Here is a 16717-nt window from a genome sequence, read left to right as displayed (position 1 = left end):
GGGATTGTTTAAGTGAAAGAAATTTATCAAATTCAGTTTTCGATTTTGGGGCTATGATTATAGGATAAAATAGTAAATTTATAATAATTTATTATTATTATTTTAAGTGGGGGCTATAGTAAGTAAAATGAGGGTTATGAATAAAGGGTAATTCTATGTATAACCCCCATTTTACTCTTTGTAGCCATTTATTTAATAAAATATTTACAATATTTATAAAGAGACTATTTTACCCCCTTAGCCCCCAACTCTTTTTTATTTTCTGACGTGACTTAACCCCCTTCTTCAATAGATTTCATAACCCTCCTTCTTCAGCAGATTTTTTTTTTCACTTGCCTTCGTGACCTTCAATAGAATCTCCCATGAATAAAATTACTCTTATATTATTGGGCCAGCCCAGAACCATTAAAAGTCTAGATAAAAAATTATAGCCCAACATGAAATATATAAAACCGCATTAATCAGATGTCAATTTTGGCCCAATAAGTAGAACTTCGTCTAGGGTTTATGATTCTATATATTCGGCTGCATCTCTCTAATCTCCATTTCTGCAACTCAACTGTGTCGCGAAGGAGCCAACGGCTGAAGCACTGAATCATGGCGACCCCTCAAAGGACTCTGTCGACTAAGGAGGCCGACATTCAGTTGATGTTGGCTGCCGAAGTTCACCTCGGCACCAAAAACTGCGATTTCCAGATGGAGCGCTATGTATTCAAACGCCGCAACGATGGTAAAATCACGCCTACTATAATTCTTGCCACAATTATCTCGTTTCAATCTCGTGATTAGATCTGCTGTTTGTCGTGCTATTTTGACTGTTGTGTTTTGTTTCTAATTTCTACTTGAACATAGGCATCAAAGTAAACAAAGTACAAGAAATATGAGGTTTTTTTTTTTTTTTTCCTGAATTGTAATGTCCGTAAGTTTATGTTTTGCAATGTATTTCGAATTTTTACTGTATATTGATTTTCTCTTGCTGCTTGAGTAGTTATTTAGATTATAGACTCGATTGGTATTTGGTTATGAAAATTTTGGCCTCCGTTAATGTAGATGCCAAATAATCAGTAGATACCACCAGATTGGCCTCTGTGATTACTCTCATTCTGCCTTAGTGAAGAATGCTTCTTTGAATTATGTCGGTTTTCTTAGTTTGTATCTCCTTTGTTAAAGATGACGTTTCTGCTGTAGTATTCTTGGCTAATATAATCTGCAAACCAATTACTTTCTATTAGCCATGATTTGTCACTGTTATCTTACATATAATGTTCTGTTCACTCTATTGTTTGGATGTTAATTTCGGTTTAATTGCTTTATTATTCAGGAATTTACATTATCAATCTTGGAAAGACATGGGAAAAACTGCAGATGGCTGCCAGAGTTATTGTTGGTATTGAGAATCCTCAGGATATAATTGTCCAATCTGCTAGACCTTATGGTCAGAGAGCTGTTCTGAAATTTGCTCAGTACACTAGTGCTAATGCTATTGCTGGGCGTCACACCCCTGGAACTTTCACCAACCAGCTTCAGACAACTTTCAGCGAGCCAAGGCTTCTTATTCTAACGGATCCGAGAACTGACCATCAGGCAAGCCTTTCATATCTTGTTCTTGGGGAGTCTTATTTTGAATTTGATTATTGCTTTATGGGACATTGTATTTAATAATTGCTCTAATATTTTAAAATTTTGTGCAGCCTATCAAAGAAGCTGCTCTGTATAATATCCCCACAATTGCCTTCTGTGATACTGACTCACCTATGCGTTATGTCGATATTGGAATTCCCGCCAATAACAAGGGAAAGCACAGTATTGGCTGCCTGTTCTGGCTTTTGGCTAGGATGGTGCTGCAGATGCGCGGTGTTATTGCTCCCGGTCACAAATGGGATATCATGGTAAGATTCAGAAGTATATTTTCTTGAAATTCTTCATCTCTGTGGCTTTTGTGTTTTAATCGGAAATTATATGTGCTTTAATTATTATGTCTTTGAAATTTGGAGTATTGGTCAAATTTCGGCATGCGTGTGATCTCAATCATGTGTGATGTTGATTGAAACATATCTCGACACTCTCTTTAAGGTCTCATTTTAATATACTTTTTCTGGCAGGTTGATCTGTTCTTTTATAGGGAGCCAGAGGAGGCTAAGGAAGAAGAACAGGAGGAAGCTCCAGCTCTGGATTATGCTGATTATGGTGCTGCTGCAATTGGAGCTGATTGGTCTAGTGCTCAAATTCCAGAGGCTCAATGGGCTCCTGATTTGCCTAGTGCAGCTCCACCAGTTGCCAGTGGTTGGGCAGCTGCTGATACAGGTTAGCGTTCTTTTATGATATTGTTGGGTTGTAGTGTGTAAATATCTAGAGGTTGGTTGAGTATTTGTTCTGAAAGGAATCAAGCTGAAGTTCTCTGAAAACAGCTACCAGAGATGTGTTTTAAATTGTTTGAAATCTCAACACTGGTAGTAATTGAACTCTGGCTTGAATTGATAACTGGTCATTTTGTCAGCCTTTGTATTGGAACTGTATCTTGCAATGTAAAACTATGGCATGGTTGAGTTTTCATTTCCCGAAGTGTCTCTGAGGGATGTCTTCTATGTCATGCTTGAATTGGTGAATGCTAATGTTGAATTGCATGCATAGGTCCTGATGGATGGGATGCAGCTGCCGCTCCTCCAGTTGCTGCTGCACCAACGGCAATTCCACCAACAACTGCTCCTGTTGACATTGCCCCGACTGGATGGGAATGAAAGACTTCTGCCTCCTTTTTTTTAAATTTATGATCCCCGCTTAGAAGTGTGCGTTTTTGTACTGAATTACACATAATCGTCATTTCATAGACCTGAATGAATTTTTGTAGAATGTTTTAGAAGTTGTTTTACTTTTACTTTTACGTCTAAAATTGATGTTGTATCGAGGTCATTTCTGCTTGGGTGAATTTTCGGCGGCCATGATGTGCTTCGTCTGCTTTCATGCTTACGTCTCTTTCTCACGCAAGGCCTTGTTCAGTTAAAGCATTAAAATTTGTTATTATTGAGGTCTAAATTTAAAACTTCCTCCATACCCCGGATATCTTTTTAGGAGGGACAGGAATTATAAGAAAAAATTGTTTAGTTTATTGAAAGTTGTGAAAAAGTATTATAATTAATATTAAAAATAGTGAAATGTTATAATTTGTATTGAGAGTGATGAAAATGTGAAAAGTAAAAATAAAAGATAAATGAGATATTATTAGTGAATGGATAAAAAATTTGAGAATGAGTTAAAAAGAAAAAATATAAAATTATTTGAGGATGGAGTACCATATTTTCAAATCAATAATCTAACAAATGACATATCTGTGCAGTTGTGTAACGCATGAATATCAGGTAGGATACTCGTGCGTCTTTTAGTTTGGGTCAATTTCAAGCATAAAGTTTGGTATTTTTATCTTTCACCGAATAATTTATGTTAAAAAGAAAAATCAAAACTGAAATAAAACGACCGTTGCCTTGAAAACCACTAACCAAAAAACGATGAGAAAGTAGCCGTTGCATTTCCATTAGAAACCCTCTTTCTGAATTCGACAAAGGTATATTTGAGAAAGGGATAGCCCTTCCGCCCTAAATTTCTGTTACCGGTTCAGTTTGGTGATATAACTCTCAACAATCAAAGAGTAAAGCAATTATGGCGTCAAAAACTGCCACTAAAGACATAATCACTCTGCGAGGATCAGCCGCTATTGTCAGTGAATTTTTCGGTATGCGCTCTCTTCCTTCTATTTGAATTAAAATGGTTTTTCTTCTTTTGATTAGGTTTTCTGCATTTCCACTTCTCTGTAAATCTTTTACTAATGACTTTTTTTTGGTGTGGAAATGTTTTCAGGTTATGCAGCAAACAGGTAAGGGTGTCTACTATGATGTTTACCTTGAAATCTAGTATCATTTATTTTCACATATTTAATTTATGGGGGTGAGAGACAAAATTTTGATTGAGAAAGAATTTTTGTAGTATTTTGTACAATCGTGGATTATATCCTGAAGAAAGTTTTGCAAGAGTTAAGAAATACGGTCTCCCGTTGTTGCTTACTCAAGACGAGGAGGTTAAATCCTTCATTTCGAATATCACTTCTCAACTTTCTGGTAAATTTCAGTGCATTTTCAGTTTTTAGAATTAGATGGTATGCAGATTATGAGGATGGGACTTAGAAAGCTTATCAAAAATGAAATAATCTTGTAAATTTTTTTATGTAGAGTGGCTGGAAGCTGGGAAGTTGCAGAGGGTGGTGCTGGTGATCATGAGCAAAGCTAGTGGAGAGGTTTTAGAGAGATGGAATTTCAGTATTGAGACGGATGGAGCGGTCGTTGAGAAGGGGTAATATGAGGGTTTTTTTTTGGATTGTGAAACTCGTTTGTAGCAAAAACACGTATCTTGAAGGGATCTTGATGTGCAGAATCTCGAGGGAGAAGAGTGATAAAGAAATTATGAGGGAAATTCAGGCAATAATGAGGCAGATAGCTTCCAGCATCACATACTTGCCATGCCTTGATGAAACCTGTAAGAGTCGTGAAATTGATCGGACACGAGTGATGAACAAGACATGATGAAGTTGTATGTTATCCTTGTCCAAACATATGTATTTGATTTGGTTTTGTGGCTGTTGTAGGTGTGTTTGATGTTTTAGCCTACACTGATAAAGATTGCACAGTCCCTTTTACTTGGATGGAGAGTGACCCTAAGCTTATTGCTAACCCACAGATGGTGAAACTGCACTCTTTTGATACCAAGGTAAAACTTCATTTGGTTGGATAGAGATGGAGATGGAGATCTAACATCTGATGTCTTGCGTTGCAGATTCACAAGGTTGACACTCTGGTATCATACAAGAACGATGACTGGGACGAGCCCTGAATAAAGATAAAATTTGCTGCAGCTCTTGTGACTTTTGTGTTTGGCTAAAATGGACTGCAGCTTTTGTGTTTTTCTCTCCTTGAGATTTTTGTGGCTGAAAGAAACAAAAACCATGGTGACTCACTCTTGTGAATCATTGATTTACAATTTGTATTTTGTTAGCTTTAGATAATTGGTTAAGTGTGAAGTTTTGAGTGCATTTTCTCCCTTCATATATATATTGAGGTGGAAGTCTAGAATGACTCGGTGATGCAACTCTAGAGTCTAGAGGGCTTGTTTCACAATTTGTAAATTGGAAAAGTTTCCTCTGTTACAGCTAAAAAAGGGACAAAAAAGAAACTAGCAATGCTGGAGAATTTAGTGATAGCAATTTGTCACAAGAATCTAACTAAGCATTCAACAATTTTTTTTTTTTTTTTATCTACATACGAAGTTTGAAACTAGAAAGTCCTCCTCAATTGACACCACGATATAGAGCTCCTGGGCATAGCTCGTCCAGGCTGTCAATATTCCGGTAGCCATCGTACTCTCTCAAACAAGTCCAGCAGCGTCGTGAGAGGAACTGGTGAAAATCACCCTCCGTATAAAAGGTTTTCTCCTCTGAATGCACTGCCAAATGCTCTGGCCCGTCGAACAAACAAACCTTAATCGTCAGGCCTGCAATTAGGTTTGTCATTTTCGAGCTAACTACACATGTTTCATTATTATGGTAGAATCGAGGGAACTTCAATCTGCAATCACCTTATAAGTAATTAATGTGGCGTTTTGTGCAGTACCTTCATCAACATGAAGAGTGTAGTTCCCGAGAGGCATATCTCTGTCCAGTGATCGAACAACACTATCTTCGTCTTCCAACCAGAATGCACGTTTTGTCCTCAACCGGAAAGCAGATTTGATGGCTTCCTTGATAGCATCTCCACTGCCATCAATTCCTATCCTCTTTGTATAGTCTCCCAATTTTACTGTTATTACCCTCCCATCGTAAGTGTTTCTGTGCTCGCCTGCAGAAAATGGAATACCAATTGAACTAAACATAATCGGTGGCAGGAGAAGGTAGATCACATAATTGAACTACACTCATATTATAAACAAAACGTGGGCCAACCGTTTCCAGGAGTCTCTCTCCAATTCCATGGAGAAGCTCCACTTGCTCCAACGGTATCAGCTGCCGTGATGGCAAGAGGATGTGCCTCATGATCCAGACGCCTTTCTAAATTGAGTGCTGATCTGCCATTACCTGTATGCCAAAGATTCATTAAGTTCAATCAATGCTGCTAGTAAGAGAGAGTACAGATTTTATACAGATAAAGTGGTTGAATAAACATAGGCAAATACTTGCACTAGAACGCTACATAATGATTTCATATAAGCAATGGAGGCATTCAAGATTTTGCTATGATAACAGGTTTTACACATAATACATTGAGGAATACAATAAGATTTTTTTTTTTTTTTTTTTTTTTTTTTTTGATCGGTCAAAGTCATGTTAGATGTTAGTAATTAGTTCCCCATCCACTCCAAGAACCACCTTATCTCTCCATTCACCAAATCCACCTTATATCTCCAATCTCCAATTCGCTCCCAAGAGGGATCGAACCCGGGTCACTTCACTTAAGTGAGGACCCGGTGGCCAGTGGGCTAAGCCCCCTGGTTGAGGAATACAATAAGATATCCAGGCCTTTTATTTCACACATTCAATTAAGGGACAATTCCACATAGTGAGACCATGATTCTTAGTTCACAACTAGAGTAACTATAACTTAAACTTGACACTCTTTAATATGAACAGATAGATTACTGAAAACATTAATGTTCAATAGTTACTATTCAGTGTTGGAAGATATAAACATCAAAGAGAGACATAAACGGTTGCACAAGAAGAAGCCAGAGCAAAGTTTGTAGTTCATCTAATATTTGGCGTGTGCCAACAAAAAGAGGTTATTATTCCAGGATACTAGTTCACTAACTATTCATTACGCTGTCAGCATTATGTCGGAGAACATGGTTTAATCTTTCAAGCATATGCTCCTTCAGTGGCATCCACAGATATTCTAAAATCTTAATTTGATACTTAAATTAGCAAAAGATCACTTATAGCATCTATTTTCATTCCAGTCTAAAAACTTCCCTTCATTCTTGTTGCAACAAATGTCCAGTGCTCTCCAGCAACAAATAAAGCACAATGATGAAGGAATGGCAAGCACATCTCTCTCTCTCTCTCTCTCACGCAGGCGCATGCACGCACACACGATGTTAGATGAGTGCAGCAAGAATTAAATATAGAAATTCTTAATTCATTAATTTACATGAAAAAACATGAAGAATGACCAGGAAAATTGACACTAAATTAGTCTGTGATGTTGAACTTAAGCACCAAAGCTAGAATCCAAGAAAACAATAAAAGATTCAGAAATATACTACCTTGTGCAACAATATATGGACACAAAAGACCTGTAGAACTTCACTGACTTATACAAATTAATTAGCAACTTCAGGCAGTACTTACATTCCAACACACAAGCGGCTTCTGCCAGGATTTATGTCTATTATTTATTAGACCAACTTATCAGATTTAAGAGCATGCAAAGATCCTATGGCGCCAATACACATACCTTCCACAGGTCCAAAAGTTAGACTAGCATCATCAATACCTGCATAGGCCAAGTAGAATTGAAAATTTTAATGCAGCATTTAGAATTTGGAAAGCATTTGACATGTAGACTATCTACTTCAAATGTTTACCATATAGACGTTCAATGGGCATGTAAAGTTGAGAATGTAGAAGGTGATGGCACTAAGTGACTCAATAGAACAAGATAAGGCGGTGAGGATTTTCTAAGATGTACAGATACAACAACTATACTACAGAACCAGTCATCAGTTATCCATGATGCAAAACCAACAGCGATCAATCAAAGCACGCAAAATGTCACAAAATTCTCATATCCACTCTCACTACCCCAGACAATATCAAACTGAACAACTATACAGAAGAATATTATAAACTCAACAAACAAAATCGAGTCAGTCATGCAATGCTAAACTCAATCTCGACAAAGAATGGGTCATAAGGAGATAACTGCACAAATAGACCTTGGTTGAGAAAACATTCATATAAACATAACCTAGTAACGCTCATTCTTCCATGTTACTTAAGTGAAGAAACCACCACAACAGCACCTATGCCGTAGTTCATCAACCAATACCAACTCTCCTCCACTGTCCCACGAAAGGCCAACAGCAGAGGGGAAAAGGGGCACTATGCATAACCTGGCCAAGAACAGCCATAGTGGCTCGGGAGGCCGGGAAGGGACTTACTAGATTGCGGATGAGAGGTAAAATTAGCCCTTCATCTTATTTTATTGGAACAATAAACCCTCAAACTCTTCTTAGTCCAATTAAACTTTCTTGCTTTCAATCATAGAGCTAATAAGCTCTTCATTTTACTAAAACCAAACAAACTGAATGCTCCATCTAACTGAGTTAGGATGCTTTTTGTTTATTGCTTATGTAGACATGTGGGCCTGCGATTTTCCCCCACAATGGTGGTAACAAAGAAGAGGGGGAATCAAGATTGATGGAGACAAGCAGATACTGGACAGTAATTGCAAGAATAATGGTGCAAAAATATTTTGAACAGACAGAAAAATCAATATATTAATTTATGCATCCAGTGATTTCATTTCATTTCATTGTTGGACATAAAATACAACACTGGCTTCGATTCTTATAATTGAGATGGCTCAGCTGCTCAGTAAAATTGGAGGAAACTCTACAATTACATATTTCTACAAAAGAAATAGGTTCAGCCAGTCCCTACCCTCTGTTGACGCTGAAGCGACTCCCTTGATGCAATAGACCTCATCTGCTGACGATGAAAACCATCACAGCAGCTCATCAGAACTAATTCTCCTTAAAAGCTTGTACCAAACAAAATAATTAATGAAGTGATAGGACTCAATTAGACCCCTAAACTACTGAAAATGGATCGGCGAGGCCCCTCAATTAGCGGTAAACAAGCACAAATGAAATAGACTTATACGCTTCCACAGTGCCAACATTTTACTATCCCATAGAAAAAATGAAAACGCCTACTTCCCTTAACCAACTGCATACAAGATATTCCTAAAGAACATTAGTGAATAGCACAACCCAAAAATACAGTAAATCCATCTTCCATTCCCACAATAAAAATGAGTAGATTGACAAACGTTAAAAAAGAAAAGAAAAGGAAAAAAGAACACCAAGAAAGGGGAAATGACCTTTATCAGCAAATTGCATAAACGAGTCAACTTTAGAAGCAGCAGCAGCGGCATCATTTGAAGCTGCAGAATTCTTCCAGCAGTTACCATTTTTGTTCCTCTCCCTCATAATCTCCTCGATTTCCTTGTAAAAGTTCATCTTACTATTCCCATTCGTATCTGGATTATTCTGCTTGGATTTTTTGTACTCTTTCAACAGATTACGCCACTTGTCCGTACACATAGTTGGCGATCGATCGAAGCCCTTTCCCCTCATTTTCATGGATATGCTGTCCCACAAATGCTTGTTGGACTTGGACGTGTTGAACAGAAAATCGATTTCTCTGCGGAGAGATACGAGGACCCTGGTTTCCTCTTGAGCCCATGTCTCGGCCCGTTTCTTGGGAGCAGGTGAAGGCGGTGGTGGGTTGGATGAACTCTGGTTCGCCGCGGTGGAGGGATCGTCTCCGCCGCTGGTGGTGTCGCTGATTTGGATGATCATGTTGTTTTCGTTGGGTGAGCTTTCTTTGCTGTTGTAGAAATCTATGGCGGATTCCTCTTGTTCTTGACCCTTTTCCGAGTACATTTTTTCTTTAAAATTTAACCTTTTCAAGAATTGAGGGGATTTGAGATTTTGGGATGTAGAGTAGCTCAGAAAATCTAACTGTTTTCGGTTTAAGAAGATGAAGATGGTTCTACCTAAAACTCATTCTCGCCTCGGGTAATAGTCTACTCAAGTTAGTGTTAATGTGAAATTATATTAAGAATATTTAATAACCAAACAACCAGAAATTAGGTATATCTATATCATAATCTATCAATTCTATAAAGCAATACATATTGCAGCCTCCATAGTGATTCTCTCTCCTACGTGGCGCTCTCCCAAACCTCCATTTTGATTTATCTCATTCTCTATTCTGCCTTTTACGCCTCAATTCTTAAGCTTGGCAAAAACATCAAAATTCTCATACTCAAATACCGTTACAAAATTTGATTAGCAATTCATACGTAATTCATTCTCAAATCTATCACCATGTGTCTGCAAATCTCATGCTCAATCACCTGTTGTAGCAATTGATCAGCAGCAAATCCTTCTAAAATCCCCCTTTTCCGCCATCTGCAAAACCTTCTCAAATCTCTCCCCATCCATCTGCAAAACCTTCTCAAATCCCATCTCCCACCGTCTGCAAATCCTTATCACAACAATTGATCTCTATCCATCACACACACTACAGATCTATGGGTGCTGCAAACAAGACTCAGCCGCAACTGCACTCGGATTCCAGTCGCCACCGTCACCTTCACCGCGCCGGCCACCTCCCTTCCCCCGCAAGCCCTCCGATCTGCATCGCCGCCTCTTTCTTTCTTCAATCGGCAGCTCCAACCCCCACCGCTCTCTCCGCCACTCCCGCAGCCTCAGCCGCTTCTCCCGCCCCATTGCGCTGGAGCCGGAGGCCAAACGTGCCCAGGGGAAAATTCGTCAACACCACGAGGGGCTCGACCTCGCCGGCACCAACCGCGAATCGCCGAGCCCCTAGATCCCCAAAGTCTCACCGCCTCTTTGTGATTTCCGGCGACCACGGCAGCCATGTCCGCCGATCTGCCACCTCCCTTCCCCCATATGGTAAGTATTAAATGTTTGACTATTTTAAGTATAGAATTATTATTATTTTAGAAAGAACAAATTTTGGAAAGATTTTTAACAATGGAAACATAAACCCTAGATTTTTATGTTAATTAATTTTTGGTAGCTGCAAATTATGTAAATATAGAATGGCAATAAACTTTAGAAATAAATTTTTCCTGCTTTCTTTTCCTTCATTCTTTAATTGGTTGTTTTGCTTACTTCTCCGATTACACTTATTTTTTTCATACACCACCAAAGTGGTACTATTTGCATGAAAATATACTCTGGAAATACTCAGGAAGCAAAATATAGGGATCTACTGCTATCAGAGTTTTCTTGAAATTTAAACAGGATTGTGCGACTTAATTATTCTATATGCCATGTTGCTTTCCATTCTCTTATGGGTTAGCAATTTTTATGCTTGGATGATGATAATTTGTTTTGTATTTGCAGAGTGTTGATAATGAACTTGTACTATGGGAACCAAAAATGAAAGAACAATCTCCTGGAGAGGTTAGAATCATCATTTTCAAGCTTACTGATATGTTCAGATATGCATGCTTAAATATGATCTTGAATGATCTTTTCGCCATAGATGGTATGATTGCTTACACAGCTTGATGAGTTCTTTTCAGGGTACGGTTGACATCCTCCAAAAGTATCCTGATCCCGAGTGTGATATTTGGTTTATCAAGTTTTCTTGTGATTTCCATTACAAGGCAGCAGCAGTAGGTAATCCCCATCATTCTACCATACTGTTCATGGACTTTTGAGTACAAGAGTGAAGCGCCACAACAAAATAAGTATAAAATAAAAGTAGCCAAGCTACAGCTGTTCCATAATCCCCGTATTCTTAATTTGCTGTTTTCAGGGAATAGGGAAGGGAAGATATATGTGTGGGAAGTTCAGTCTAACCCTCCGGTTCTCATTGCAAGGTCTGTCTCCTTGGCTTGCCCCGCTCACTTTCTTTGCTATAGCTTCTTACACATTTGCTGCATGCATTCTCAGATTGTCCCATGTCCAGTCGAAATCTCCAATTAGATTAACCGCCATGTCTTTTGATGGAAGGTATGAACTCCTGATCCCACTTTTCTTTCTCTCTCTAATTTACACGACGTTGGAGCGAGTAAATCATATTAATCCATGTGGGTGCAGCACCATTCTCTGCTGCTGTGAAGATGGAACAATATGGAGATGGGATGTGGTTGCAAGCTCTTAGAGATTCCGAAATGGTATTTTGTAGAAGTCAGTATAACTTTTTAATATCCATGAACAACATGCAGCTATGAAACTACGAGCTTCATTTTTAAAACGAAGCCAGTCTTTTGCGGAGAACAAACATTCTATGACTGATCAAGAATATGCTACTGAGTCCGTACAAGCTTCAACTCAAAACATCATTAGTCTTTAGTTTATTCTGCCAGAAATTTCTATGTAAGATAACATTTCGATGAAATTTATTTTGTACCACTCAAATGTGCGTTTCTTTTTATCTTATGCTAATGTGTTAGCTTTTTTATTACTTCTTTTATGTTAAGGGAAACCTACAACCATCCCACTATAATGTACTTCCTTTGTCCCAGCTGACTTTACTTTTTTTTTTTTTGGGGGCACGATTATTAAAAGAGTAAAAATATAGAGTAAAGATGTGTGAGTTCATATTTAATATTTCTTTCATTCATAAAAAAATATTTTTTTTTTGGTCATTTTGAAACATCCATAAAAATTAGTCACTTTTCATTTTTAAACAATACTCTACAACTTCTTTATGTTAATACATTTATTTATTTACTCTTTTTAATCACATGATGAGTTATTTTCTTTGCTCACAATATAATTAATTATCATTGTTAATATTGTTATCTTTTAAATGAGATTTTTTCTTCATTCACATTCAGAGTACATTTAATCATTTTTATTACAATATAAAATGGTTATCTAAAAAGATAACATATTAAATCACGTGGAATACTCTAAAATAGTACAGCCAAAGTCAAATGGATTTTGTGGTGCTTGATACAAAAAAATAGCACAGTGTCAATTTCAAATATAGTGGAATCTTTAAAATATTTATAAAAGAAATTATGAATATAAGATTAACAAGAATATAGTGAAATATCTTATATGTTTCACATAACATTAACAAGAATATGACAAAGATATTAAAGTGATGTCCCACTAAAAATTGAACAACAGATAAAATAAAATACTCCATCTGTCCCATTAAAAATGACATGTATTCTATTTTGGGCTGTCCCATTATAAGTGGCCTATTTCCCTAAATAAAAAAAATTAACCCTAAAAAAGAGGTAGACCCTACCATTTTTAACCAATTTACATATACTCCTCAATTTTCATGTAGACATTAGACCATCTATTTTTTTCACATTGATATTATATTTAATCATTGGAAAATATAGATAAAGAAATACTTATAATATGTATTTCAAATAGAGTGGATTTTGAAAATAGCCACTTTTATATAGTAAAAATAAATTTTGCCCACTAATATAAAAACTTTAAAAAATACCCACATTTACCATTTTACCCTTGCATATAAAATTTTTACAAATACCCACGAATTCACAACCAGTGAATTCACAACCAAAATAAATTTTGGTTGTGAATTCAAGCTTTAAAACTCGAATTCACAGCTGAATAACAAGTATTGGTTGTGAATTCAAGTTTTAAAGTTTGAATTCACAACTATAAATAGTGTTAGTTGTGAATTCGCGTGAATTCACAACCCACACTATTTCAAGTTGAGAATTCACAACCGATAAAACTTGAATTCACAACCAATACTATTTCAATTGTGAATTCACAACCAACGCCGATAATTCAGTTGTGAATTCATAAACTTGGTTGTGAATTCAAGAACATTTGTACAAAATTGCGTGATTTTCATCAATTTCTTCGTTACTTATATTTTTTTCGATTAAATTCAAATTGAATTCAACTAAAGTCTCCATCCCAATCATTCTCATCTCTCTCTCATCATCAACAATCAACTCTCCCCCAATTCTCCCTCTCTCTCACAATCGAAAATTAGGTTTTAATTGAATTGAAATTAGGTTTTAATTTTAATTGAATCAACAACAGCAGTTGTTATGCTGGAGATTGGCGACGAGGTTGAAGCGCAGCTTGTCATGGAGGAGGATCACGTCGCCGGCTGATTTACACACACACACACAGAGAGAGAGAGAGAGAGAGAAATCGAGATCCGGCGGGCGCTGCAGATCCGGGGCGGCGCGGCGTTGAGGAGGCGGCGTGGTGAAGGACGGGGCGGCGCGGCGGAGGCGCTCCGCTGGACGCGATCGGAAGCAGAAATCGAGAGAGAGTGAAGTCCTACGGCGGAGGAGACGGGCGCCAGAGCCAGGGAGACGGGGGAGTACACGGCGGAGAGGACGAAGGGGGCGGCCGACGCCGCTGCACAGAAGGCCGTAGAGACTAAGGATGCGACGGCGGAGAAGAGAGAGAGCGTGCAGAGAGAGAGAGAGAGAAGAGAGCAGGTAGAGAGAGAGAAAAATGAGAGAATGAAAGGAAATTAGGGTTTGTCCATTTATATAGAAGGATAATTTAGTCCATTCAACAAAAAAGTGGGTAAAATTTTAAGTTTTAATTTGAGTGGGTAAAATTTATTTTTGTTATAAGAAAGTGGGTACTTTGATATATTAGCACTTTCAAATAAATAGTTTTCCACATATTTTTATAATTGCAATAGATTTTCACATTAAATTTATAATAAACTTCATAATTCAAAATCTAATCTCATAAAGATATATCTAGATAAAAGGCATAATCTTCATTCATATATATATTAGCCTTTCATCTTTTGAGTTTTTGTTGAGACAAATGATCAGTTAAGGTAACAAATTAAATTTAATTATCTATATATTTCAATAACTTAAATATGTATGAGTAGTAGTGAGTATTACTATAAATTGATCCTCAATCAAAATGTATAGTAAATAATTCTTTATTAATTTTCAAACGAATACGGGTGTGGATTTATAAATTCAAAATGGGTTTAATCAATTGTATAATATCCAAATATGTACATTAAATTTGATTTTTTTATATTTTGTTATTTATCTATGTACTATATCAATTAGCTATACATATTAGAGAGCTCTCCACTATTCTCTATCATATGTGGCACTTGTGGGAAAGATAGATGGGCTAATGTATTCATGGAGATTGACCCTTTTATTAAGGTTATGATTGATGAAGTTTAGTATAAATTCAATGTGGGATAGATGAAAACAAATGTATAAACTTCATCTATCCCACATTGAATTTATACTAAATTTCATCAATCATAACCTTAATAAAAGGGTCAATCTCCATGAATACATTAGCCCGTCTATCTTTCCCACATTCATATTCTATAAATTTTAATTATGGAAAAACCTTGATAAAGAAATACTTATGATATGTATTTCAAATAAATAGTATTCCATATTTTTTTATAGTTGCAATAGTTTTTCATATTAGATTTATACTAAACTTCATAATTTGAGTCTAAGAAAATTATAATTAGATTTCAATATTTGGAAACCTAAATAAAGTATAGATATTCTCGAAATAAATAGGTTATTCAAATGAATTTGATCGTATAAAAAAATAATACTTAAATGTATTTTAAATAAATAAGTTATTCAATTTAATTTGGTCATATAAATAAAGAAAATGATACTAAGATATGACATTTGAATAAAGAAAATAAATAAGTTGTTCAATTGAAATACTAAATAAATTGATATGATATAATTTGAATATCACATCAATTTTCTCAAGCCTTAGACGGGATGATTCTCACAACTTATTTATAGTCTGTCAAACTTGAAACAAGATGATTCTCACGAATCAGTTTTATTCTTTCAAACTTCAAACGAAATGATGCTTGAAACTCAGTTATGATATTTTAAGCTCTAAATAAGATGATGCACAAATGGTGATTTTTTAAGCTCTATACAAGATGATGTTTAGAAGTTAGTTATAATCTCACAAGCTTCAGATTATATAATCTCACAAGTCAGCCCTGGTCTTTCAAGCTCATAATGAAAATGATGTTTAGAAGTGAATTATGATATTTAAAGCATCAGATAGTGATGTTCAAACGATTGACACATTAAGTCAGGCATAGTATTTTAGGGTCTAGACGAGATAATGCTCAAAAGTCAGATATCGTCTTTCAAGTTCTTGATGATCATGAGATGAGATGATGCTTAGATGAAAAATGAGATTTTAAATTAATTTTTATCCATTAATATATTAAAAATGTACAAAATTTATATAAACGGATATTTTTACTATTCTAACAAAAAGTTAACATTTAATTGACAAATATAATTAAGATTAGTATATGTAAATTCTATTACATCAAACTAAATTAATTAAAAATTAATTATATTATATAAAAATAATATAAATAATTTAAATTATAATTTAAAATCCCGTCGAATTTCGACGGGTTATACACTAGTGGAAATATAATAGATTGTCAAGAAGTTTTTTTGAGATGTTGATGTGGCAAAATATATGAAAAAATTACTGTTATAATGCAACATAAGCTTAAAACGGCACAAGAGGTAAAAAAAAATGCAAACTAACTCCAATATTCGAACATTATTGCAAATTTGGTTTAATCTTTAATCTTTCAAATAGGAATCAATTACGATTTGTAGTAAACCACATAATTCTAATATTTCCATGAGTTCGGAATTAAGATTTAAGTTGATCTTTTGTTCTTCGTTAAACATCCAATAATTGAGTATTATATCAAAGCCAATGCAATGGAACTATAACTTCTTGATAATGCCTCCCTGCGATGCAAGGCGATAATTGATATATTAAACTATGTTTTAAATAAATAAATATAAAATATAACCAAAATATATGTAAATTTAAATTTTTAAACAAAGTAATTCGCATCAATTATTTAATAAACAATCAAAATGTAAACAAA

At 35.8% G+C, this 16717-nt stretch overlaps 4 protein-coding genes across 12 annotated transcripts; 3 read left to right on the top strand and 1 right to left on the bottom strand.

The window, feature by feature from the left end:
* The first annotated feature begins 459 nt into the window (after window positions 1-459).
* On the top strand, window positions 460-2890 carry LOC130995568 (40S ribosomal protein SA-like). The gene is made up of 5 exons (XM_057920906.1): window positions 460-730; window positions 1322-1584; window positions 1692-1889; window positions 2103-2304; window positions 2632-2890. The coding sequence occupies exons 1-5, from the start codon at window positions 598-600 to the stop codon at window positions 2736-2738; spliced, it is 903 nt and encodes a 300-aa protein (XP_057776889.1). The 5' UTR covers window positions 460-597; the 3' UTR covers window positions 2739-2890.
* Window positions 2891-3447: 557 nt separating this feature from the next.
* On the top strand, window positions 3448-5090 carry LOC130995570 (mitotic spindle checkpoint protein MAD2-like). The gene is made up of 7 exons (XM_057920907.1): window positions 3448-3727; window positions 3853-3868; window positions 3979-4109; window positions 4221-4341; window positions 4421-4524; window positions 4634-4755; window positions 4822-5090. The coding sequence occupies exons 1-7, from the start codon at window positions 3655-3657 to the stop codon at window positions 4876-4878; spliced, it is 624 nt and encodes a 207-aa protein (XP_057776890.1). The 5' UTR covers window positions 3448-3654; the 3' UTR covers window positions 4879-5090.
* Window positions 5091-5125: 35 nt separating this feature from the next.
* LOC130995567 (trihelix transcription factor GT-4-like) lies at window positions 5126-9913 on the bottom strand. 8 transcript variants are annotated; one of them, XM_057920898.1, is made up of 6 exons: window positions 9141-9880; window positions 8699-8743; window positions 7491-7529; window positions 5984-6115; window positions 5655-5879; window positions 5126-5535 (listed from the first exon to the last, which is right to left on the bottom strand). In XM_057920898.1, the coding sequence occupies exons 1-6, from the start codon at window positions 9703-9705 to the stop codon at window positions 5333-5335; spliced, it is 1209 nt and encodes a 402-aa protein (XP_057776881.1). In that variant the 5' UTR covers window positions 9706-9880; the 3' UTR covers window positions 5126-5332. The 8 variants fall into 8 exon arrangements, with proteins under 8 accessions (XP_057776881.1, XP_057776885.1, XP_057776887.1 ...); XM_057920902.1 differs by having other exon boundaries at window positions 5620-5879; window positions 9141-9851; XM_057920904.1 differs by lacking the exon at window positions 8699-8743 and having other exon boundaries at window positions 5620-5879; window positions 9141-9913.
* A 33-nt stretch (window positions 9914-9946) lies between these two features.
* On the top strand, window positions 9947-12268 carry LOC130995571 (polycomb group protein FIE2-like). Of its 2 annotated transcripts, XM_057920909.1 has the most exons (6): window positions 9963-10743; window positions 11200-11259; window positions 11382-11478; window positions 11618-11681; window positions 11755-11814; window positions 11902-12268. In XM_057920909.1, the coding sequence occupies exons 1-6, from the start codon at window positions 10708-10710 to the stop codon at window positions 11963-11965; spliced, it is 381 nt and encodes a 126-aa protein (XP_057776892.1). In that variant the 5' UTR covers window positions 9963-10707; the 3' UTR covers window positions 11966-12268. The 2 variants fall into 2 exon arrangements, with proteins under 2 accessions (XP_057776891.1, XP_057776892.1); XM_057920908.1 differs by having other exon boundaries at window positions 9947-10743; window positions 11755-12268.
* Window positions 12269-16717: the final 4449 nt, after the last annotated feature.

Source organism: Salvia miltiorrhiza, chromosome 7 (genome assembly GCF_028751815.1).
Source record: "Salvia miltiorrhiza cultivar Shanhuang (shh) chromosome 7, IMPLAD_Smil_shh, whole genome shotgun sequence".
NCBI classification, from domain to species: Eukaryota; Viridiplantae; Streptophyta; class Magnoliopsida; order Lamiales; family Lamiaceae; genus Salvia; species Salvia miltiorrhiza.
This window is presented reverse-complemented; position numbering and strand designations above follow the sequence as displayed.

Excerpts from the sequence above, each read along its gene's own strand:
- LOC130995568 (XM_057920906.1), top strand. The coding sequence starts at position 598 with ATGGCGACCCCTCAAAGGACTCTGTCGACTAAGGAGGCCGACATTCAG. Across the intron at positions 1,585-1,691 it reads ATCCGAGAACTGACCATCAG|CCTATCAAAGAAGCTGCTCT; the intron begins GCAAGCCTTTCA and ends AATTTTGTGCAG. Across the intron at positions 1,890-2,102 it reads GTCACAAATGGGATATCATG|GTTGATCTGTTCTTTTATAG; the intron begins GTAAGATTCAGA and ends TTTTTCTGGCAG.
- LOC130995567 (XM_057920898.1), bottom strand. The coding sequence starts at position 9,705 with ATGTACTCGGAAAAGGGTCAAGAACAAGAGGAATCCGCCATAGATTTC. Across the intron at positions 6,116-7,490 it reads AACTTTTGGACCTGTGGAAG|GTAATGGCAGATCAGCACTC; the intron begins GTATGTGTATTG and ends TTTGGCATACAG. Across the intron at positions 5,536-5,654 it reads CACTCTTCATGTTGATGAAG|GCCTGACGATTAAGGTTTGT; the intron begins GTACTGCACAAA and ends ACCTAATTGCAG.
- LOC130995571 (XM_057920908.1), top strand. The coding sequence starts at position 10,708 with ATGTCCGCCGATCTGCCACCTCCCTTCCCCCATATG. Across the intron at positions 11,260-11,381 it reads AAGAACAATCTCCTGGAGAG|GGTACGGTTGACATCCTCCA; the intron begins GTTAGAATCATC and ends AGTTCTTTTCAG. Across the intron at positions 11,682-11,754 it reads CCTCCGGTTCTCATTGCAAG|ATTGTCCCATGTCCAGTCGA; the intron begins GTCTGTCTCCTT and ends ATGCATTCTCAG.
- LOC130995570 (XM_057920907.1), top strand. The coding sequence starts at position 3,655 with ATGGCGTCAAAAACTGCCACTAAAGACATAATCACTCTGCGAGGATCA. Across the intron at positions 4,110-4,220 it reads TATCACTTCTCAACTTTCTG|AGTGGCTGGAAGCTGGGAAG; the intron begins GTAAATTTCAGT and ends TTTTTTATGTAG. Across the intron at positions 4,342-4,420 it reads GGAGCGGTCGTTGAGAAGGG|AATCTCGAGGGAGAAGAGTG; the intron begins GTAATATGAGGG and ends CTTGATGTGCAG.